Here is a 23,498-nt window from a genome sequence, read left to right on the forward strand (position 1 = left end):
ACCCTCGTGCCCCACATGCATTTTGTAGCATTTGGAGCCATTTTTCTCTGCATGTTTTCTCTGCATGTTTACATGACTATAAATAATCAGTCATCGGATTTAGCAAAGAACTAATATATTTGCATTTTCTTCTATTGTTCCGTGTCATCATACTTTTACTCTTTCATGCCTCGACTCATGCTGTGTTTGTGAGAGGCTGCAAAAACATGATTATTTGACAAAACATGATTATTTGACTGTAAACATTTTATATCATTTTGCACAACAGGACATTTTAATTCACTTAAATGTATTCATTTCTCTTTATCTCTTAATGATTCTTCAGTCAATAACTGACTGTTATTGTAAGAATAACATTCAGACAGTCAAACCTCATCTGTAACTAAAGTGTTAAACACAGCATCTGTTTACTACAGTTATATCTCTTAGCAGATCTTAAAGGATTTCAGTTTGAAGTCCCCTGTGACTCTGATGTAGCTGATGGTACCCATACCAACACGATTTGGAAACTGGACTTCCTGTCCATCAGGAAGTTCCACCTCAAACGTGTCTTCAGCCAGCTTCAACACAATCTGAAACAGAAGAAAAATTCATAAGAAAACATTTTTTCCAAAACACAATCAAATGCAACCCAACATTCATCCCCCAGCTTAATATCTGCAAGAGTATTAGTGTGTTTTTTGTGTTTTATGTGGGTAAACCAAACATCCATTTGATCTCATCAAAAACCTTGTGATATTTATAATACTCAGACACTCAGTACATCATCAATTACTTCGATCACATTCCCTCACCTTGACATCAGCACCCCTCTGTAGGGGGTTGTGAATTTCCCGTTTTTCATCGCCCCAGCAACCAGCAATCTTTGAGTTGCACACCAGCACAGCACCATCAGTGTCATCATGGAACCGAGGATTGAAGTGCAGTGCCAGGTCATCTGCATCACAGCCGAGATCAATCTGGAATCTGTTGATCAGAGGTTGTACAAACTAGGTTTTAATATCAATGGCTTGCAGAGCTTTGAACACATAGATCACACAGTGGAGTACAAGATATAATATAATTTGTAAAAGTCCACTTTGTGCTAGATTAGATTTTCCTACTGCAGGATTGACAGCATGTGTAGCTTTCATTCAATTTATATGGTTACTGTACTGAAAAAATAAATGTTATATGAGTTTTGTTAGCTTACCTCTCTGCATCATGCAGAATTACCCCTTTTATTTTCAACTCATCTCCGGTTCTCAAATCCACATTCTTCAGTTCGAGTTCCTGAACACATGGTTAGAATATAATCTGAAGAAGTCTTGAGAATGAAATAACTTTGCATTTTCAGTTTTGCAAATAATTTATTAAAGGGTAAAATGTAGTTAATTTGCTGACATGTAGTGGCATACACAAACTTAAGCTTACCATACTGGTTGCTGGTGAACAGTCCTGGATGATGGAGTTTCAACAGAGGTACAGTCTACCGTGCCGGGAGAAAAAAAGGTAAATGGGGTAACTGTGAATTCTACTTTATTTATGATGCAAGACATGAGTTTTAGTAAGATTCTCTTTTGACACTGACTCATTCAACATCATCATCATCTTTGCCAAATACTATATTCAGTACAAGCACCACTCTGTTTAATCACCTGTAACAGCAAATTAGTATATGAACAAATTAGTGTGATTTTTGTATTTTTCATTGGAATTCATTTTGCACATTAATGAGGGCCTTCAATATACTGCAGATGACTCTAGAACAAACTAATCTATACTAGTGTAGCATACACATGCAATAAGTCTATTTTGCAACAATTGTATTTGTATGCTTGACATTTAAAATGATCTACCAACAAGATCATTAGTAAAATATACATCACTTTTTCCATCAAAACAAATCTGTAATAATATTATATTTGACAAATTTCATGCAGGTGCAGGTTGACACTCTAACCACTGGGTGGCAGTAAAACGCGTAGTCTAAATTAGAAACAAGCGAATCGTGGAAGGACTTTGATTAAATCTGCTAAAATACAATTACAGTGTTTTCATATGAGCTGATGAGAAGTTTAAAAGAAATAATCTGTATCATTTACACTGAGGAATATGGAATTATAGACTGTAAGAAAAAACTAGAAAATGATTATCCAGTCCTTCCTTTTGTAATACGTCTCAACAACAACTTCCGTCATCCTGCCGGAAGTGACAAAATAAAGTAAATAGAAGCTGTCTTTAGATCGAGAAGTTGAGATAATTGCGAATAAAAAGGGCGATTCAACAAAAGATATTTTGATTTTATGCACACTAAATAATATCTTTATGACGACTCTGTGCGACGTCTAAGAAAGGTAAATTGTTAATGGCCTGCTGACGTTTCAGGAGGGACAACATTAGCTAAATGCACCTGCTATTAGCCTACAGGCTAGCAGCTAATAATCCAACTTACTGACCTCGGTCACTGTAATGAAATCTAACAGTGACTGGTTTGTGTGTGAATGCAGATATATTAAGTGCAACAGTTACATTAATTAAAACGTATTTAAATGGTTGTTGTTAGTATGTTAGCATGCACTGCGGTTTACCAGCTGTTTGCTCTGCTCCAGCGTTTCTTCACTGACTCCACAGCGATTAAATTTGCCGCATCAGGAAAGCAAAGCTGCCAATTTTGGTGATTGTCGATAGTCCATCTGATCATAAATTACTTTTAAATTCGCCGGTAGCTCAAACTCTTAAACGTGTTCTGATTGTCACTCTTTTAATGAGCGTTTCTTGGGTTTTCTGATCACTAGATCCAGTTAAAACCTTTGATTTCTGTTTTATTGTACTCTCTCGCAGGTTTCACGGGGACAGGAGTGACGCTGTCCTGCAATGTTCACAGATATGGACTATGAATTGGAGGAGGACAAACTGTGAGTCATTAATGAGCTTTCTCTACCCATCCCGGCCAATCACATATGCTTTTTTATACATTATAAACATAAAACATTATTAAACATCTAAAACAGTAACTGATAGGGTGAATGTCTTGATATAAACTGTGATATAGTTCCCTCATTACAGAATGTCCCAGAATAAGCTGAACAAAATGCTTCAAAGCTCAATTTACTGTTTTTTTTCTCTCTTAACAGGGGGATACCAACAGTGCCTGGGACTGTGACTCTGAAGAAAGATGCTAATAATCTTATAGGCATCAGCATTGGTGGTGGGGCTCAGTACTGCCCTTGCCTCTACATTGTTCAGGTGCACACAGAATAATTTATTATGACTTTATTTATTAAAATGTCATCGATCACCAGATGTTTCCTTCATGCTTTAAATGTTATAAGATTGTATCTGTCTCAGTTTGCTGCTGTTTAGCATAGGGGTCATTAAATACAGCTTTATCGCCTCTTTTTCAGGAAAAATAACTGTACTTTGTTACGGTACTTTTTTAAATGCGGTTGCTGTTGCTTCGTAGGTCTTTGATAACACACCGGCAGCTTTGGATGGGACGCTGGCAGCAGGTGATGAAATCACAGGTGTGAACGGGAAAGCAGTCAAGGGCAAAACTAAGGTGGAGGTGGCCAAGATGATTCAAGCTGTGCAGGTACACAGACTCTGAAAGTGGGAGGTTATTAAAAACTCAGCATTACACTATTGACCATAACTGCTATTTAACATTGAATATTACCAGTGTGACAAAAATGCACACAGTTTAGAATAATAATACAGTCATTTGTGCATCTGTAACTACAAAAACTTTCACCACTTCCATGCACACTGAAGAAAAAGATGCATTTGACTGATAGCATTATTAGCTTTTTCAGATTTTTGGTAGTTGTTGTGATGTGATGATTATTTCCATGGATTACTTTGAATAAAATCTTAGTGTCATTGCAGTGAAAATCTTATGACAGCCTTGTTGAAATAATGATGTTAACATGAGCTCTATTATTAAACTCTTGTTTTTAATCTATTAAACGTAAAGACAGCGACTCTTCATACTCACCCTCACCTCTGATGACCAATGCCCCATAATGAAGGAAAAAAAGAACCAAACCACAGCTTTACTTGCATGTTGAAACACTGTGTGTCATTTAAAAGAAATTTTGAAAAGAATTCAAAGATGACTCACTTTTTTATGTCCAGCACAGTCCAACAGTTAGTGAGATATGAGCCCACCTTCCCACTGTAGACAGGACTGTAGGAGTGACTTCACTGGTTTGCTAAGCTGTGCTGAAGAGGTCGGGACAATAGCCCGTAGCATGTGGCGTACCATCACCGGTGAATAGTGGCGCTGTTGTTTTTGGCATCCTTTGTTCACAACCCAAAAAATTCCATGACTTCCTGCGTGGTGGGATAAAGATGGGGTTCAGTGTGGGATTAAAAGGATTAGGTGGTGTTGCTGGTGCCCGTCACTGAAAATACATTTCACACTTAGCACCATAAATGTTGCACATTATTAATTTTAACTTATCTACTAAGGTGAAATGTTACTTTCTTTGAAGCATGCATAGCAGTGCTTTGTACTGCATTCTTGCATAATCTCAACAAAAGCTAACACACAGTTCTATTTCTTATATTTAGTACTGCTACAATAGATGCTCTTCCTTTCACCATCCTATATTTATATTTATTTATTTGGGTTATTTAACTGTTGATCCTATTTTCACAGGGAGAGGCAGTAATCCACTACAATAAGCTGCAGGCTGATCCAAAACAGGGGAAGTCTCTGGACATAGGTATTTATATTTATGTTACTTTCTTTTGAAGCGTGCACTGCAGTGCTGTGTACTGCATTCCTGCAGAATCTCAACAAATCTTTTTCACTGCTGTGTTAGTTTGTGTTAAACATTGATATTTTATATGTTTCAGTGCTGAAAAAAGTCAAACATCGACTTGTAGAGAATTTGAGCTCAGGAACAGCGGATGCTCTTGGACTCAGTAGAGCTATTCTATGCAATGGTAAGACTGCTAGGATGGTAACTGCAGGTTTGTTCATATCTACTTAGATTTAACTCGTTGTACTTTGCAGATGGACTTGTCAAAAGACTGGAAGAGCTGGAGAAAACGGCAGAGCTGTACAAAGGTAAAGAATGATAAGATTCTTTACCTAAACAAGTTAATCACGTAGTGTGAAAACTCCATAATCACAGATATGAGAGAGCTTTTAATCCACAGAGATACTGTTGTTCTCTGTTTGCGTTGCAGGACTGATGGAGCACACGAAAAGACTACTGAGGGCGTTTTTTGAGCTTTCTCAAACCCACAGAGGTCAGTCACTATATCCAAAATCACAAACGATAAAAACAGTATTACACCAGTGGAATAATCCACTCTCACTCCAAGTGGAAGTTTGCTGTTGTTTTTTTGTTTTGTTTTTTCCCCAATAAAGGCTAAAACTTGGTGGAGCTTTTAGTTGAAACATGACCATAAAATGAAGAAAAATGTCATGTTTTCGTACAATGTCTGCTTGCTGGTGGAGTTGTATTTAATGCTTTTTGTTTTCTAACTTCAGCAGATCTTTGCTCGTAGCTATATCTGAGCGGTTTCTGGTTTTGTCCCTTTGCAGCGTTTGGAGATGTGTTTTCTGTCATCGGGGTACGAGAGCCCCAGGCTGCTGCCAGCGAGGCTTTTGTGAAGTTTGCTGATGCTCACCGCAACATTGAGAAATACGGCATTCAGCTACTAAAGACCATCAAACCTGTAAGTACAGATTTAATTTATGCTTTGAGTCATTTATTGTACTAAAAGTGCACACGTCAGTTAAAAACATTCATTTTAAACAAAGCTTTGGAAAAAAAAGTCTTTTATACTGTCTGTGTATACTTTGTATTGTGTTCCTTAAATCTGTCAAAGTGAATTTTATTATGTAAGATGTCAGTTTTCCAGTGGATGTTAGATTTTAAAGTCTCTCTGGTTGTGCAGATGCTCCATGATCTGAACACGTACCTTAATAAGGCCATACCAGACACCAAGCTCACCATCCGCAAGTACCTGGATGTGAAGTTTGAATATCTGGTGAGACCTGCAGTGCTGTCACTCTGTTTACTGAAGTTCACTGTCAGCCTGTAGGTTGAATAACAGGATTGTTTTTTTGTTTTTGTGTCTTTCAGTCATACTGCTTGAAGGTGAAGGAAATGGATGATGAAGAATACAGCAGCATTGTGAGTCACAATTTTTACTGATTTAATTATATCAGTATGATATTGACAGTTGATGTAAAACTGACATTTTGATTGCAACATTTTCTTCCTGTTCAGTAGTGCTGGGCGATATGACGATATATATCGTGCGGACGATAGAAAAGTGTCTATCGTGCCATTTGTCTTCTATCGTTTCTATCGTTTCTAACCCGAATTTTATAAATTATTACATAAAATATATCATTAACCCTTTACAACCAATCGGAGCAGGCACACTCTGTTTTGCATAACTATTTTTAAATCCCTGTAGAACTGGAACCACGTAAGCTAGCGCAATAATTGTTTTTGCATATGAAACCGGAGGAGTTGTACTTACATCTTATGCCATTAGCTTGTCCTAGGTCACGGTTTTCTTCCACATATAGCTTTGCAAAAATTGCATAAAAAGCGCTTCCAGCAACAAAAACATAATATTCCAGACTTGCAGGAACAAAAACATAATATTCCAGAAACACGCTTTGCCGATCCGATCAGCTGTTCATAACACTTCCTACGTTGGAATATAAGTCAGCGCGGACTATCGCATGTCCGCCATTACCTGTCCGAAACCGGAAGTGACGTCATTTTCGCGGAAAATTTAGTTTTTTACCTTCAAAGCCTATGTTGGTGTTTTTAAAAGTCATGTTTGACTTTATGCTTTTCTGTATCGTTTCTGGGATGCTTAGAAGTCAAATTACACTGTTGGAAATAGTTTATTTTGATGCACATGCTGTGTTTTTGCAAATTTGCATTATAATATTTATTTTCATTTTTCCTGTAGTATATTAAAATTAGTGTATCTCAAACATAAAACTATGAAGACACTCAAAATAAATTTCTTGTGGTTGGAAACTATTTTGTGCAACTTTTTTGTATTTACAGTTTTGAGGGATAAGCCTCTTAAATTTCTCTAACTAGAAATATATGTAAAAAACAAAACAAAAACGATTTTCAATTTTTTTGTAGTTTATTGCACTTTTTTGCAATTTATGTAGTTACTATGGACTTAATGCATACATATTATTAAAATTTGGGCTATAACGGTTGTATTGTTGTATAGCAACTTGAAATGCTCCCACAAATGGCACTACAGCATGTAAAATGTAAAGATAAGCTCTGGCGGACTTGGTTCTATGGTTGGTCTTAAAGGGTTAAATAGCCTGTGGCAAATATATTAGTGTTGTCTTCTCACTATACATACTCTTAACTTTATGGAAGAGAAAATAAAGTATAAAAAAATGATATTTTTCGCAAAGAAACTCTCGCTTGTGGTTTTGCGACATGGTGCTGCTTTATGTGCACCCGGATTTGCGACATGCTTTACGGTAACTCAAAACAAAGACTGCACCCTCTCCACTCGCTGTTTACAGACTGCATACTTTCCAGATGACCACAGGTCAGGTGGTATATCGTGATATATATCGTTATCGTGATATAAAAGAATTCATATCGTGATAAATATTTTTTCCATATCGCCCAGCACTACTGTTCAGTGTGTCAGATTATTCTTCTATGAGGAAAAATGTGACCCCAGGAAAAATATGACCAAAACCTGCTACTTTTTGAACGTTCTAAAGCAGAAAGATGTTGAAAACATTAGAAAAACTGACTGTAAGAAGATGGAACATCACATTTGTATCTGCAGACTCTAACTATAGATGCCCATCTTTAATTATCATGAGATCATTGTTTCTCTCTCTGTAGTTATAGGGATGGTACCTTGAAGTATGAAGCTGCTTGAGATGACTGCGCTTAATAATGTTCTGTTTTGTACACAGTTGTTAGATTAGAGTCAGACTCGGTGATAACAGGTGTTCTTTTTAAAAGGTGTAAATATTTACCATCTCAGCATGACCGCCTCTCTATCCTTCCTGCTCACAGTCAAACTTTAGTTCACCACACTGATGCAGACTTAGCAAGTGCAAGTTTTTTTTCTCTCATTTTCCGATAAGCACTCTGGGGAAGAACTGGCTATAAGGAGCAGATTTCCGCAGCTGAAAACATGTTTACTGTGAACCAGTAAATCTTATTTTTCTTCTAACAGGCCATGGGGGAGCCTCTGTACCGCGTCAGCACTGGTAACTATGAGTACCGTTTGGTGCTTCGGTGTCGGCAGGAAGCCCGCGCCCGCTTTGCCAAAATGAGGAAAGACGTCCTGGAGAAGATAGAGCTGCTGGATCAGAAACACGGTCTGTTCTTGCTGTTTTTCACCTTTAGCTATTCCCTTCTCTTTCCTCCGTGGCCTGTAAACAGATGCTGATGATTTAGTAGCATCAACATGTTGTTTTTGCTTTCTTTCTTCCTCGTCTCCAGTTCAGGACATCGTGTTCCAGCTGCAGCGTTTCGTCTCGGGCATGTCGCATTACTACAATGACTGCTACGCCGTCCTGAAGGAGGCGGATGTGTTCCCCATCGAGGTGGACCTCTCCCGCACAATGATCAACTACAGCAGCCAGCCGTTCTCCTACACAGACGAAGACGAGGAGGAAGAGGGAGGCGGCGAGGGAGGAGGAAGCAGTGCTGGCAGACAAGCAGAAAACGGAGCGGAGAAGCTAATCGATGACGAATGAGAAAGCCCGCATGCGTTTGTGTTTACCATCAGTTACATTTAATGTCTACACACTCAGCAGGCAGTGATCCTTGCAGCAGAAAGCAGCTGCAGGAACGGTTAACACTGTTCACACAGAGAGGAATGCTGATTAGAAATGCTGCTATGATACTGTATGTGGGTGTTTTTACAGTTGTTTCTGTGGAATGTTAAAAATTCTGTAGCTTTACGGTTACTTTATGATATTATTTACATTTGCAAATTTTCACTTAAAAAAAATCATTTATGGTGTCTCATAAGGTCATCACTGAAGGAGTGTGAGTGACACAATCAATTGAATGAAGCTTTATTTTGTTGTGAGTGATGTGTTTGGGTTTTAATGTTTCAGACTGGGATCTATAAGCATATGAGGTGTGCCTTCTTTGCTCTCTGTACAGTGAAGTGTACTGGGTCTGAGCTGTTTCAGTGTGGATAATATTTATTTTCTTTGCTGCAGAACCTGCTGCATCTTTGACGTTTATTTATTTACCTGCTTGAAATGATATCATACTTTAAATGTTTGTCACTGCAGAGAGAAATTCTCAGTGCAACAAACCACTGGATAATTTCACAACATGTCAGGGTGTTTGTTACATTCAGCCTTTTTCCTCCATCTTTGCACATTTTAAGTTGTCCGACCAAGGTTCTTTTTTTTCTTTGTCTAAGGTGTCTGTTTTATCTTCTCGCGCAGCATGCTTCAGGTGGAGTGTTCACATTCCCCTCACTACATTTGCATTCCAGCTGTGCCCTCACAGTATGATGAAGAAACTAAATGGATGCACAGCTTCACCGTGTTGTAAAAAGGAATTAAAAAAAAAAAACACTAGAAGTGTGTAGAAAAAGAAAAGAGGTGTAAGAGCTCTTTTACTTACTGTTTTATTTATTGTGTTTATCAAATTATATCTGAAAATTTAATAAGGAAAAGTTAATCTGATAGTTTATTAAACTGTTCCAAAGACTATCACTAGGGGACAGTGTCGCATCAGCTCTTAAATGTTTCTTTCTGTTTCTCTGAATGCAAAGAAAGGGACCCACTGTTTGTGTTTCTTGATTTTCTTGGTTGGTTGCTTCGTACTACGTCATAATGACTTTTCGGAACTTGACTAAATATATGATCATTTTAATGAATATGCTGTCAGTTTATTTTCTATTTTAACTTTCTTTTACCTCGATAGGGTCTGTTGCCACATGAATTGCGCAGATGCACTGTCCGTGACATTGTAATATATCAAATAAAGTAAATCCAAATATAAAGGAGGGTTGTGTGTTAATTATAAGAGTGTAATCTCGAAGCTTCCAATGGACATAAATATGGGGCTTTTGTTTTCAGTTGTAAAAACGGAACGGAAACATGCCGGCTGCGCAGACGGTGAATTCTCTTCGCTGTAGACGCGTCATGTTACTCTGAACTAAACCTAAAAGCCCACACATGACTCCGGACTCAGGCTCCTGTACCTACGATATGAAATCGTCGCAGGATGACTGTTATGATCTCTAAATACTTTCCTGTGAGAGTCACATAGCCGTACAGCCCCAGTGGCCTAATGGATAAGGCACTGGCCTCCTAAGCCAGGGATTGTGGGTTCGAGTCCCATCTGGGGTGAGAAGTTCTTTTCTTTCTTTCCTTGTCTCAAAACTAAAAGCCATGCGCTCTTGTTTACCAACTATCTTAGTTGTTCCAGCAGCTTGTCTCGAAGTGTTTTCACGTTTATGTACTGTTCACTTTTTCCGCTCCTGGCCGCAGCCAATCAGGAAACGCTGAGCTCGCGTCACCTTTGGACTTTCTCTGCATAGAAAACACAGATATCCTCTTTACCCGTGCCACTTCTGTTCGAACCATTTCTATGTCCCACAGCAGTTTTAGTTTTTAGCTCCATTCTCGCAGACATGTCTTCACTAAACTGGTTACATTTCTGTCTTTTATTCATCGTGGCTGCGACCTTCGGCTCTGCTGACAGTAAGTAGGACAAGTCCATGAGAAGTCACTGGTGATTGTTTAAGGATCTGAAGAATCAGAATGTCTTTATTGTCATTGTCGCAGGTACAACGAAATTAAAAGTGGTATCCGATCAGTGCATCATCCATAGAAATATAAAAATATAAATAAAAACATTAACATTTAATTAAATCACTAAATAAAATACTTAAAGTGCTAATAAGAATAGTATGAGCAAACATTCACATACATTCCCACACACATGCTTCAGTTAGTGCATGAATCATTTCAAGAGTGGCGTGATGGACATTTTTTTAGTAGCAGCATTCAGACATGTTATTGCGGTTGGGTAAAAGCTGTGTTTGACTCTATTTGTCCTTAAACTAATTGCTCTGTACTGTGTGCCCGAGGGCAACAGTTCAAACAGGGAGTGTCCAGGGTGTGAGGTGATCCAGTGATCCTTTGGGTATTAATGACCCTTGGTCGGTATTAATGATCCCTTGGAGTGCTTTCCTCTGAGCCACTGTGCAGCTAGTGTACCAGATGCATATGCAATAGGTTAGTACACTAAAATAGGGTTTTATATATGCCCGGATCTGGTCGTATGTAAAAAGCTGTTAATGATAATGGTGAACTCCCTTGGAAGGTCGATGGGCCTGCATTTATCAAACCATCTGTTGGTTTCATTCTTTCAGGAATGAAGTGGTGGTTGATTTCCAGTGTCCGTGCTGCTTGTATGAATGTGCTGTACAGATACTTTCTGTCAGCTGTTGGGTTTTAAGTTATTTTGGAGACTGAGTGAAGTGAAGGGTTTCATGCAGGGTGATCCCTAACCTGACATTTAACTTTCCTGGCATTTAACTTTCATTTTTGTTTGCGTTCACATAAGGATATCACAGTCAATATAAAGGGAAAAAATTCCATAAGTAAAGGAGCTGGGATCTGCGCCTCCCTTTTTGTTTATATTTGCATTGTGTTGATGTGTTCTCAGAGCTGACAGCAGCCACTGTGTACTGGGACCCCGATCACAAGCTTGTCAAGCTAAAGGAGGGGGTGATGGAGGTCGAGGGGGATGCTTACGGGTTCCTGAATGACACCCTATCCAGTACAGGCTGGAGTGTCCTTGAGATCCGAGCAGGGTATGGAGAGACTCCTGAAACGGATGAGATCACTTTCTTCCTGGCTGGCTACCTCGAAGGTTTCCTGACTGCCCAGTAAGTGCTGTCAGTTCTTATTATAACCTTATTTCTTTCACTCAAATTCTGAGTCTGGGCATTTTGTATTCATTCTTCCTTTTCTTCCCGAGGCAGATGATGGACCACTACACCAACATGTACCCGCAGCTAATCACCGACCCAAAGATGCTCGACCCGGTTCAGAAATTTATGGAGTGAGTCTGTTCCCTTTTCCTTTTAGAGTTACAACCCAAGCAGCAGAAATGTCACATGTACTTCACAATCTGCCATCTTTCACATCCTCTTCTGAATAAAAGTTCAACCAAACATTTAAGCACTCTCAGCGTTGGCATTCAGCCACTCTTGACCACAACAGAGGTGTGGTCAAGAGGCAGGGGAGAAATATAGGAGTGGTGGAGAACGAACTTAACCTGCGTGTCTATTGTCTTGCGTAGTTTGTGAGATGATGATGATGTGTCGGGTGGGCTGCTCCGGGTTCTGTGGGCCCTGGTCCGGAGGGTCCTGGGCCCCCTGGCCTTGGTGGATTCCAGAGAGCAGGGATGCCTCCTGGGGCTCGGTCCACTCTGGTACAGCTGGCTGCTGGCAGAGCCCACGGACATGTCACTGCAGCCCCCTCTGGCTTCTGCTCCTGGATCTCGTTCATGCCCTGGGGGACGGGGGTATAGCTCCCCACACCCTCTAGCAGATCGTTAAATGGAGAAACCCTTTGAATACAAGTGTGCTCATCCACACAGGTGTGCATATAGGTGTACACACGGGTGTTCACAAACACAAACTACACCTTTCTTGGCAAAAGCACATTGTGTGCTGTCAGTCTTGCGTGCTCCACAATAACATTCAATATTGAGTATTTACGGTTACTTACACTTAGCCAGATTATTGCAATGGTGTCGTATTTATTATATTGCTCTCTTTTTTACTTGTTTTCTTTTTTCTCACTGTCCCTCTTCACCTCTGATATTCTTTACCTCCCTCTCTTTCTTTCTTTCTCCCTTTCCTATCCCCCAGTCATGTCTGTCCCGTCTGTAAAACTGAAAATAAAATAAAATAAAATAATGAATAATAATAATGAAGGTCATTAAAATGGACCAATTCGGCAAGGCTGTGATGACCCACTTGGGAAAGTAAATCTGTTGGGCATCTTTCTTGGCCTTCAGACAGTAATTCTGACGGCTAAAGAAAAAAGACCATGTTGCAGAGTTAAGAACATTTCTGATCAGGTTTTTCTTACTGATGCAGTTTTACGGGGGGGGGGGGGGGGGGGGGGGTGTAAAGCAGCATTTATCTGTTTAGTTGCATGTCAGTCTAAATATGATTCTTGTACGTTTAGGGAGCAGGACTCATGGGTCAGACAGCAGGTGAACAAGAGCTCCGATCCTCTGTGGAAACACGCCGGATTCATCGTAGCTCAGCTGGACGGATTGCAGGCAGGAGTGGCAGCGTGGGCCGAGAAGCAAGGGAAGAAGGTAGGATAGCCATGTGGCTGGATTTTTGTCCCACAAAAGAGCAACTAAAAAGCAAGAATGGTAAAAAAAAATACTAACAAATAAATCGTCACACTTAAATGCAGAAGCATCAACCAATAATTTCATATCAGGTTTCACAGGCTTAAGTCATGTTAAATATAAAAAGTAGAAGTAATAGTACTTAAGAAGATTTTTATAAATATGCTATAGAGCCAATAGTGATATTAATGGCAGTAAAAGTAATACTACATACCAGCAGTTACTAATTCAAATAATTTATTTGTTTAAAGAATCCACTTTGATTTGCTGTAAGATGTGAATTACTTTTAATGTTTTCTTTTCTCATAAATAATTATTTTGTAGCTTTTATTCTGTGTTTTGGGGTTTTTTTTTTGATAAATGGCCGTCTCACTTCAGGGGCAGCAGCAGTGTTTGTTTGCATTTGCTGACCAGCTGTTTATCTGTTGTCCTTCCCAAAGCCGCTGACGCTGTTTGACGTCCAGTTCCTGAACGCGGTGGGAGACCTGCTGGATCTGATCCCAGCCCTGGTCCCCAGCTCCTACCCTTCACTCAGAGACTTCAAACTTCCAGGGATGGGCCACTGCTCTGCACTCATCAAGGTCAGAGGTCAAAACACAAGTTAATCACAGACTGTATATAAAAGATGGATATAGAGACCAAAAGTGAAGCTAGCGATGCCTAAAATCAACTCACTCTTTCTTCTGGTTGCAAAAGGAAGTCTGATTTTGAAGAAGCATCTGATCTATGAACAGTGTTGGGGAGTAACGGAATACATGTACCGGTGTTACGTATTTAAAATACAAAATATGAGTAACTGTATTCCATCACAGTTACAGTTTAAAAGGGTGGTATTCAGAATACAGTTACTTTGTTGAAATAAAGGGACGGCGGTCTTTTCCCGTTTCATATGTTAGGATAAATAAAATAAATAATAACAACAAAGGTCGATCAAATGGACCAATACGGCAAGGCCTCGATGATCCATTTGGCAAAATAAATCCATTGGGTATCCGTGTTGGTCTTCAGACAGCAATTCTGACGGCTAAAGAACCAAATGGGACAGGCAAAAAAAAAAAAAAAAAAAAAAAAAAGGATATGCCCTCTCTATTGTTGGTAATTCCACGCCGGTGGAAACCCAAACAAAACACGCATTAAGAGGCTCTAATGCTTGTGTCTCAATCTCGCGGCCCAGGTCACCTCTACTTGCGGCCTGCATAATGACGTGATGAAATATTTTAAAAATTATTGTTCAAAAAATTATTTAATATGAAGGCAATAGGCAGAGTGTTACAGGCATAGCCCTAAAGAATGTAGCCTCATGGACAGTGTAGTCCATTTGTAAGTAAGCTATTAAGACTCGACTGTACACTGTGTTCGTGTTTTCCTCTGAAACAATAAGTTCCGTTGGAGCAGCCTTTCAACGCCTCTCTCTGTCTCTCGCTAGCAAAGTTGACCCAGACAACAAAGTAAAGCTAGTTTTTGGCTACGAGCTCGACACGGAGCCCAACGCATTAGCCAGAGGTCCCTTTACTACAGTTTGGAGCCGCGGACCTGTTTTATATTCGCGCGGAATAGTTTTATATACGAGATCGCTGCAAAAAGTGCAGCCTTACCTAATGTCCACCCTACTGTTACTCAATTTATATTAGGATTTAAAAATCTAGTTGGTATTGGTATGGCGAGTAGCCTTCAGTAATAGTAATAAATCACACAGCAATCGTACATTCATGTAGTTGTAAAAAGCATGATAATATATTAAGTAATCCAAAGTATTCAGAATACATTACTCTCATTGAGTAACGTAACGGAATATGTTACAAAATACATTTTGGGGCATGTATTCTGTAATCTGTAGTGGAATACATTTTAAAAGTAACCTTCCCAACACTGTCCATGAACTCAGTAAACATCTTACTGATAAGTTCCTCCTCTCAGTCGCTGGTTTCAAGTCTTGGTGAATATATCAAAATGTTCCGTTTGTGCAACATAAAACGAGCAGTTGATAAGATTACTTAATAAAAATGTGGTGTCTCCTCTTGCTCGTCAAGATTGAGGGGGAAAAAATATGGCAACCGATAAAATGCCAGAACTGAGGACCTAAAACACAAGTCTGCGTACTACTTATGTTGGCCATCTTTTATTTACAGTCTACGATCCTGATCAGGCTCTTATTCTTATTAGATATTATAAAAAATGCAACACAAAAAGCAGCTGATGTATATGAGTAGTTCCTCAAATTTCCTTCACAGCAAATTAGTAATGCTTCACTGACATCAGCTGTAACCTGATTTTCATAGGTGTGCAAAATAAGAAGAACAAGAAACTACCAGTGAAGAGCAAATTTCCTGTGTAATCGAATGTGCTGGTGCATTAGTGCAATAAAGCATTATTCATCTTTATTTCATATTTAAAGAAACTAAGTTTCATTTTCAGTGTCATAATTAAATCAGGGGACAGTTTTGTACACAGAGGTGCATATTCTAAAATCTGTAACTTCAAAGTGTTTTTTGCACGGCAGCTTTAACAAATGTATGTTTGTCCTAAATAACAGGCCAAATTTAAAAGTCCTATAACATCACCTGTTCTGACTTCTTGTCTGTTTTGTTGCTTTTGTTGAAGGGACATTCTTGAATTTAAGTTTATTGTCTAACTAAACCAATGCTATTATGTTGGTTAAGCTACAATAACTGTTGGACATGACGCAGGATTGTCCCATTACTGATTTCTGTCATCATTTTTAGATGCTGCCGGGGTATGAGAACCTCCTGTTCGCTCATTCCAGCTGGTACACGTACGCTGCTTCGATGCGGATTTACAAACACTGGGACTTTCACATCACCGAGCCCAATACAGCCACTGGAAAACTATCCTTTAGCAGCTACCCTGGTATGTAAGAAAGCAAGAGCATCAGTAATGTAGCTTATTTATTTTGATTGAACCTTCATTTAACCAGGATAACATTACTTTAAGGTTACAAAACTCTTTTAAAACAATGTCCTATCCAAGACTGGCAGCATTACAATCAGTAACTGCATAGTCTAGTACAACACAGATGAAAATACACAGCAAAAACACACTAAAACTATAAGAATGTAAAACTGATGGAGTAAAATACAAACACAACCAACATTTATGAACTGCTGAAACAATAAATATAAATAAAAGTAAAAGTCACTGAGTTTATTGAACAGTACTGTGCTGTTAATATTCATGCAATACATTTGTAGTAGCTGCCTCCAGGTCATTTAAAGACGTCTTAAATGAATTTGGTGAGATCAGCTTCTTAAGTTTTAGATTTTTGCTGATGATTCCACTTTGTAATTCAGTCAGTGTCAGCCATCTCCAGAAGGCCAACCATTCATTCTGCTGTCTCTGCATAACAATTTTGGTTATCTCGCCCTCTTCACTCACAGCACACATGCAAAAAGAACATGTTTATCTTCTTATATCATCCATAAAGCTCATGTTTGTAATGTGGCTTGTTTGTGGCTTCAGGGTTCCTGATGTCGCTGGATGACTTCTACCTCTTGGGAAGTGGTCTGATGATGACGCAGACTACCAACGTTGTCTTCAGCTCCTCCCTTTTTGAAACAATCACCCCAAATAGCCTACTGGCCTGGCAGAGGGTCAGACTGGCTCACAGTTTGGCAAAAACCGGAGAAGAATGGGCCAAAACCTTTTCCATGTATAACTCTGGTGAGCATGTCTGCCTTATGTACATGGATCTTTATACACGAAGCACAAAAACTGTGCTGTGTTTTGATAGAAAAAGCTAACTCATGCTAAGGCCTCTTATCAAACTTTTTTTCTCTTCCATAAATCCACCTGTAACTCTTGCAGGAACCTACAACAACCAGTACATGGTGTTGGACAGAAGCAAAGTGAAGCTGGGCCACAGTCTCGACGACGGTGCGCTGACTGTGGTGGAGCAGATCCCCAGCTTGGTGGAGTACTCAGACCAGACACAGACTCTGCGCAGAGGTAGCTAATCTTTTTTTACTCTCAATTGTATTTTTTATTTCATTTTTAGACTTTTCTGTGATTTCCTTTCATCACTACATCCATTTCTGACAGGTTATTGGCCGTCCTACAACATTCCTTTCCATCAGAAGATCTACACAATGAGTGGTTACGTAGAAATGTGGGAGCAGTACGGAGAGGACTTCTCCTATGACCTCTGTGCCAGAGCCAAGATCTTTCGCCGTGACCAGGGTGACGTTAAGGACCTGGAATCCTTGAAGCACATCATGAGATTCAATGGTGTGTGGCTCCATCTCATCTTCTTAGTTTTACCTCATTCTGCTGACTCTTTGTATGTTGCTGTTTCATAAGCTAGATTTTTGGCTACACTACACTTCATTACTTACATCTTCTTAGAGGCACACATTCAACAAGCTGCTGGATTCAAATCACATCTAGTGGATAAAGTGACACTGGAGGCCACTTCAGTACTTTTTTTTGTGTTTGTGTAAATTGTCACTTTCAAAAAGGCAGTTTGAGATAATCTGAGCTTTGCGACATGGTGCATTGTCCTGCTGGAAGCAGCCATTACAAGATTGGTAGACCATGGTCAGTTTGAACTTTATTAGGTTGTCAAGTTTATTGTCTGATTAGATATTTGCATTAACAAGTAGTTGAACAAGTATACCTAATTAAGTGGCCTTTTTTTATTTAGCTATTCTGAAGCTCAATTCTCAAGCTGTAGCTTGAGCAAGCATGATATTTTTGGTTTGCTTGTTTTCAGACTACAAGAAGGATCCGTACTCCCAGGGTGACCCCTGCAAGTCCATCTGTTGCCGTAAAGACCTGCGAGGAGAGGGCCCTTCACCAAAGGGCTGCTATGACACTAAGGTATTCTCAGAGCACCACAATAGCCTTTTCATCAGTAGCAGTCATGCAGGTTTCATGAATTCAGATGCTTTTAAGCTCTACCCAGCTTTCTACTTCTTGGCGTTTTGTTGACTGTGCAGGTGACAGATTTCCACTTGGCTGGAGATTTCCGTGCGGAGGCGGTGAACGGGCCGACAACGCAGGACGGACTCCCACCATTCTCTTGGGACAAATTCAGCAGCATCAGCCATCAGGGCCTGCCACAGTATTACAACTTCACTTTTGTCAAGATGCAGCCCATTCTTTTCAAACCATGAGCATCAGTGTGTGACTGTGTACGCGCGACAGGGATTCTTTCAGGGTAATGAAGGTCCACCCCCATCGGTTTTATCTGTCCTTTCAATGTCCATCCTGCAGATTTTTTTTTCTGCATGTTTGCTATTGCATCCCATGAATAGATCTCCTTTCTTCTCAGCTGTCACTTTTTTAATAGGATTTCATTCAGCACTGGTAAACACAGATTTCCGATCTATTTCTAAACACGTTTTTTTTTCTCAGGGTGTCCCGTGTGCAGCCATTGGTGCCTTTGACGCTGACAGTAGCTTTATGATATGATAAAATACCAAATCACAAAATCAGCAGATGTGCCACCTTAAAGTAAAATCTTTATTTTTGATGCTTGAATGTCTTCATATATACAAACACTATTGCTGCAGGAGTAGAGGAAACAATCAGTGCAATGCTGTACTCAGGTGCTGATCATCTCTTATGATCTGATTTTTGTTTGCTGCTTTTTTTATTGTGCTGTGCAAAATTAAAAACCTCTTGTGTTTTTGTGTTTCTTTCTTTGCATGTCTACGATATGCCTTTATTTAATTTTTGTTTTACACTTAAACTCTCACAGTCTGAACTTTCAGCTACTCGGGTTTAGATTTTTTTTTCTGGTGCAGGGTCATTTGACGTGTGAGATTTTAAAACATATGTTTGAGTGATTAAGTTTAAATTTTACTCAGATTTCAGTTAGTTTTCCTCACAATCTAAACTCAGTTCTATTAAATCTACATCAAATTAAGTGAGCTCAAGTTTAGGCTTTAAATCAGATCCCCACAAAAAGAAATCAAACCAGGACATTAGGGTTGGAATCTCATCGAGCTCTGCGGTGAACTTTTCTAAATGAATGTGGCTCTAAGCCTCCATCAGTCACTTATCACCAGATTTAGCATTAGAGTTCTTAAGCCTTTGATCTTTTGTCACCAAAGTCAAATCTAGTTATCAAGAGGATTGTTCGTGTGAATTTGAAGCTTTCATAAATATTTAATGGAAAAGTAACAAAGCAAGACAATTTGAAAACATGTCTTCATCTGTAGCTGTCGTCCAAAAAAAGTCATTTTTGGTATTTGCCTGTAAACATGTCAATTTAATAAAGGCTATTAGAGCCCCTGGCTCTAATCGCCAAACAAGTGAAAATAACACCATAACACTTCTCCCACGCTTCACTTCAAATGGACCAAAATTTTCCACTCCAACAAAGCTAAACAGGGATTTCTCATGGGTCACTCTGCTTTCATGCAAGTCAGCCATCTGCTGCTGGCCTGCAGCTCCATGAAACCTTCTACAGCTCACACACCTCGACATAATGTTTCTAATCAAAATACCAGCACCAGGAACCCAGTATTTTTGATGCAGCTTCAAGAGTATGTGGTTCCTTTCACCATGAACCACTTCTTTATGAGTATGCTTCAGAATGAGATTAGAAATGTGAAGATCTTTGAACTTAAAATCTTATAAATAAACATTTTTTAAAAATAAATGTGTAGATCTTTAGCGATTATGACAGGATGCTTGGAATCTTCTGACATGACAGCCCTACTGAGACGTCCGACAGCCCGCAGCACATCATCCACTAGAACAGGATTCAACTTATGTATGTGGCTGCTTCGTTTCACAGCCTCTCCCCTTTGGAGGCAGGAATATCCTTTCGGGATATATTTTCCTCTGACAGAACTTGATTATTTGCATCTCAGCATCCTCAACCTCTCCCAATGAAAGAAAGCCGTGGCAGAACTCAACCCTATGATGAGCACCTTCAGACTGAGTTGTATCAGATGGAGACTGGAAGTGTGTCTCGTTCTTCCTGCGATGCTATTGCTGATGCTATTGCATCGCAGGATGATGGGTTGATTTTGAACCTCAAAATCCAACCCATCACCCTGATGAGACGAGTCCAGAATGAGGCACAATGGATTAAAAGGGTCAGAGAATGATCATCATAATGTGCTTGTGAGACGTCGATGGCAGCAGACACCTTAACTTCAGGATCTTCATGTTAAAGTTATTGCAAGTTCTGGGTTCACAGGCCAATTGTTCTCTGGCTGTGTAACAAAATGCAGGACCAGATATCCATTCAGTGTCACGTAGAAAGGTCTCTGCCTTCATACCTCTGGAGGCAAAGTCTGCAGGGTTATGTGTTGTGTTCACATTCCTCCACTGGGAGGCACTAGAAGCCTTGAGGATCTTTGACAAAAACACAGAACCTGGAAGTCTCATTATTGATATATTTCAACACTGTGGTGCTGTCTGTCCAAAATACTGAGTTTAGGAGAGGTAGTCTCAACTCCCTCCTCCACATTTTATCCACCGCTGCTGTCGTCAATACCATGCAGGGGATTGTGACTGCTTTTAAAGGTGCCACCCTGGACTTTCCCATTATGAAGGAACTGTGTGTCTGTGAGAAACTGGTGTGCAGCAGCAGGTAAGCGCCATACCCCTTCTCACTCGCATCTGCAAAGTGGTGTAACTGAGCAGTGGTTGTCTCTCCAAAATCAGGTTTTAAACATCGTTTGGTGCTGATGTTGTCCAAGAGATGCAATTCTTCCACCCAGCTTTTCCACTCATGAGCAACCGCCGATGGTATAGCATCGTCCCATCCTATCCCCCTCTGACACAGATCTTGAAGGATCCACTTCGCTGTGAAGATGACAGGAGCAAGGAACACCAGAGGGTCATAGAAGCTGCTTACTGTGGATAGGATCCCTCTTTGGGTCAATGGCCTATTTGGGATGGATACAGAACTTAAATGCATCTGACTGTAGGCACCACCACAGTCCCAATGCTCCCTCAACAGGTCACGATCCAGGTCTATGACCTTAACTTTCTTTGCTCTTTCCCCCTCAGGTATAACCGCCAGAATGCTGCAGCTATTACTCATCCACTTTGTTAAGTGGAAGCCACCCCTGGCACAGATATCTCTGAGATCTGAGTAAAGATTGATGGCTTCGTCTTTAGAGCCTATTGAAGCAAGGCAGTTGTCCACATAAAAACTATACAAAATGGTGTCAATCACCTGCTGGTTGAAGTATGCTTTGTTGTCCTCTGCGCACTTCCGCAGGGCATAGTTAGCACAGCTTGGAGAGGATGTTGCTCCAAACAAATGAACACCCATACTGTACTCTTGCATGCTCTGAAGTCACCACCAGGCCACCAGAGAAATCTCAATAGGTCAGCATCTTCCTCTGGCACATGCACCTGGTGAAACATAGCCTGGATGTCAGTCATCAAAACAATAGGCTCTTTTCTGAACCTCTTCAGTACTCCAAACAAAGCATTTGTTAAGTCAGGGCCACTGAGGAGCTGTGCATTAAGAGAGACACCCTGGAATGATGCTGCACAGTCGAAGACGACCTGCATCTTCCCCTTGGTAGGATGGTAAACCCCATGGTGAGGGATATACCAAAGCTTCCCATCACTGCCCTTTAATTCTGGTCAGAGAGTGCCAGAATTAATTCTCTAATTCTGGCACTCTCTTCGTGTACCCTCTAGATATGAGATCTGTCATGAAGGCCGTGTAGTCTTTGTGAAAGTCTTTATCTCTGATGAACCTTTTCTTCAAACCTAAGGCACGTTGCTCAGCAGTTGCAGGGTTATGAGGCATTCTTATGTCTCTGTCTTTCAATGGCAGGGCAATGCTGTAGTGCCCATCCCTCAAGGTCACTGTCTTGCAGGCCAACTCCAGGAACTTTGAGTCTTCCTTTGACACCCCCTCTGCTCATCATGGCTGCTCTCAGGGAAGTCCATCTTGAACTGCTGTTTCCATAGCTTATCCAGTGTGACAGCAGAAACTCTGTTGGCGGCAACTGTTGCCAAACATCCTGGCCTTCCACAGCATTCTCAATTAAGTGGCCCATTCACTGTCAAACCAAGCACAGTCTTAAAGGTGAAAGGTCCATCACCTACACTCCGGATGACCTCCAAAGGTTCTAGAGTTCTGGTCATATTCACGCCTATCAAAAGATCCACACTGGCCTTCATTTCTGGCAAATGAACATGCTTCAAATGTGGCCAGTCATCCAGGTTCTATTGATTTGAAACATTACCAATATCTACAGGCATTTTGTGCTGAGTGAAGAGGTCAGGCATATCACAGTATATGTCACTGTCCAATCCAGCAACTTCAAGTTCAGGTACAATGAAACTGTCCACCACTTTCTCCTGTCCCATGGTGCGCAGGAGAATCATTGTCTTCCTCCCAGCAATATTCAGCTTGTCCATAAGACCCACTGTACAAAAGGATGCTGAACTCCCTTGGTCCAGAAAGTCATATGTTTCCACTATTCTTTGACCTCTCTTTGATTTTACTTTAACTGGCATGATGGCAAGCTTAGAATCTCATTCACCGGCCCCAGTAAGACCACTAGTCTGGATTGTAACATGATTGTTATCTGCCTCATTATCAGGTTTGGCTTCGTTCTTCTCCTTGTGGTGGATATGGAGTATACTTGCATGTCTGAAATCACAGGTTTTACATGAAAGACGTTTTCTGCATTCTTCGCTGATGTACCCAGTATACAAACAGCCAAAACAGGTGCCATTCCTTTTAAGAAATGAAATCTTCTCATTATGAGGTTTCTTATCAAGGAGAGCACATGACTCCAGTGTGTGTCCGCCTTTGCAGAGCAAACAAGCCTTCACAGTACTGTGGCGATCTTGAGCCCCTGTTTGATTCTGTCTCTCAACATCAGAGTTGTACCAAAGCTACTTCTTTTAGCTCTTGGATGTGGCGAACGTTTCCCTCCATTGCTGCCCTTGGATGTTATATGTGTTGCTGGAACATCACATAGATTTCCAAAGATGGGATCTGTAGCAATTTTAAGTTGGTGCTCAAGGAATGAAACAATGTCCCACGCAAACACGGGGAGAACATAGCAGCTTGTAATCCACTCATTTTAAGCATTAAACATAAGGAGCATGCCAAAATCCAAAATAAAGGCAACAGCAATTCCTTCAAACTCAGTTGAACACCCGCAGAGCCAC

General features: G+C 40.2%; 3 protein-coding genes across 3 annotated transcripts; 2 read left to right on the forward strand and 1 right to left on the reverse strand.

Annotated features, from left to right (window-relative positions):
* Nucleotides 1-425: 425 nt before the first annotated feature.
* On the reverse strand, nt 426-2,639 carry LOC134625306 (galectin-2-like). Its single transcript, XM_063470526.1, has 5 exons — nt 2,571-2,639; nt 1,414-1,468; nt 1,193-1,272; nt 795-966; nt 426-572 (listed from the first exon to the last, which is right to left on the reverse strand). Exons 2-5 carry the CDS (start codon nt 1,414-1,416, stop codon nt 426-428), a joined length of 402 nt encoding a protein of 133 aa, XP_063326596.1. The 5' UTR covers nt 1,417-1,468; nt 2,571-2,639.
* Nucleotides 2,199-9,984, forward strand: pick1 (protein interacting with prkca 1). The gene is made up of 13 exons (XM_063470525.1): nt 2,199-2,336; nt 2,824-2,897; nt 3,117-3,228; nt 3,446-3,574; nt 4,643-4,709; nt 4,843-4,932; nt 5,003-5,056; nt 5,179-5,241; nt 5,540-5,673; nt 5,896-5,988; nt 6,084-6,134; nt 8,197-8,341; nt 8,466-9,984. Exons 2-13 carry the CDS (start codon nt 2,857-2,859, stop codon nt 8,720-8,722), a joined length of 1,236 nt encoding a protein of 411 aa, XP_063326595.1. The 5' UTR covers nt 2,199-2,336; nt 2,824-2,856; the 3' UTR covers nt 8,723-9,984.
* Nucleotides 9,985-10,626: 642 nt separating this feature from the next.
* On the forward strand, nt 10,627-18,973 carry LOC134625728 (phospholipase B-like 1). The gene is made up of 11 exons (XM_063470979.1): nt 10,627-10,696; nt 11,667-11,889; nt 11,982-12,065; nt 13,202-13,337; nt 13,817-13,957; nt 16,100-16,244; nt 16,854-17,054; nt 17,199-17,339; nt 17,433-17,618; nt 18,103-18,209; nt 18,329-18,973. Exons 1-11 carry the CDS (start codon nt 10,627-10,629, stop codon nt 18,503-18,505), a joined length of 1,611 nt encoding a protein of 536 aa, XP_063327049.1. The 3' UTR covers nt 18,506-18,973.
* The last annotated feature ends 4,525 nt before the right edge of the window (nt 18,974-23,498 follow it).

Source organism: Pelmatolapia mariae, linkage group LG4 (genome assembly GCF_036321145.2).
Source record: "Pelmatolapia mariae isolate MD_Pm_ZW linkage group LG4, Pm_UMD_F_2, whole genome shotgun sequence".
NCBI lineage: Eukaryota > Metazoa > Chordata > Actinopteri > Cichliformes > Cichlidae > Pelmatolapia > Pelmatolapia mariae.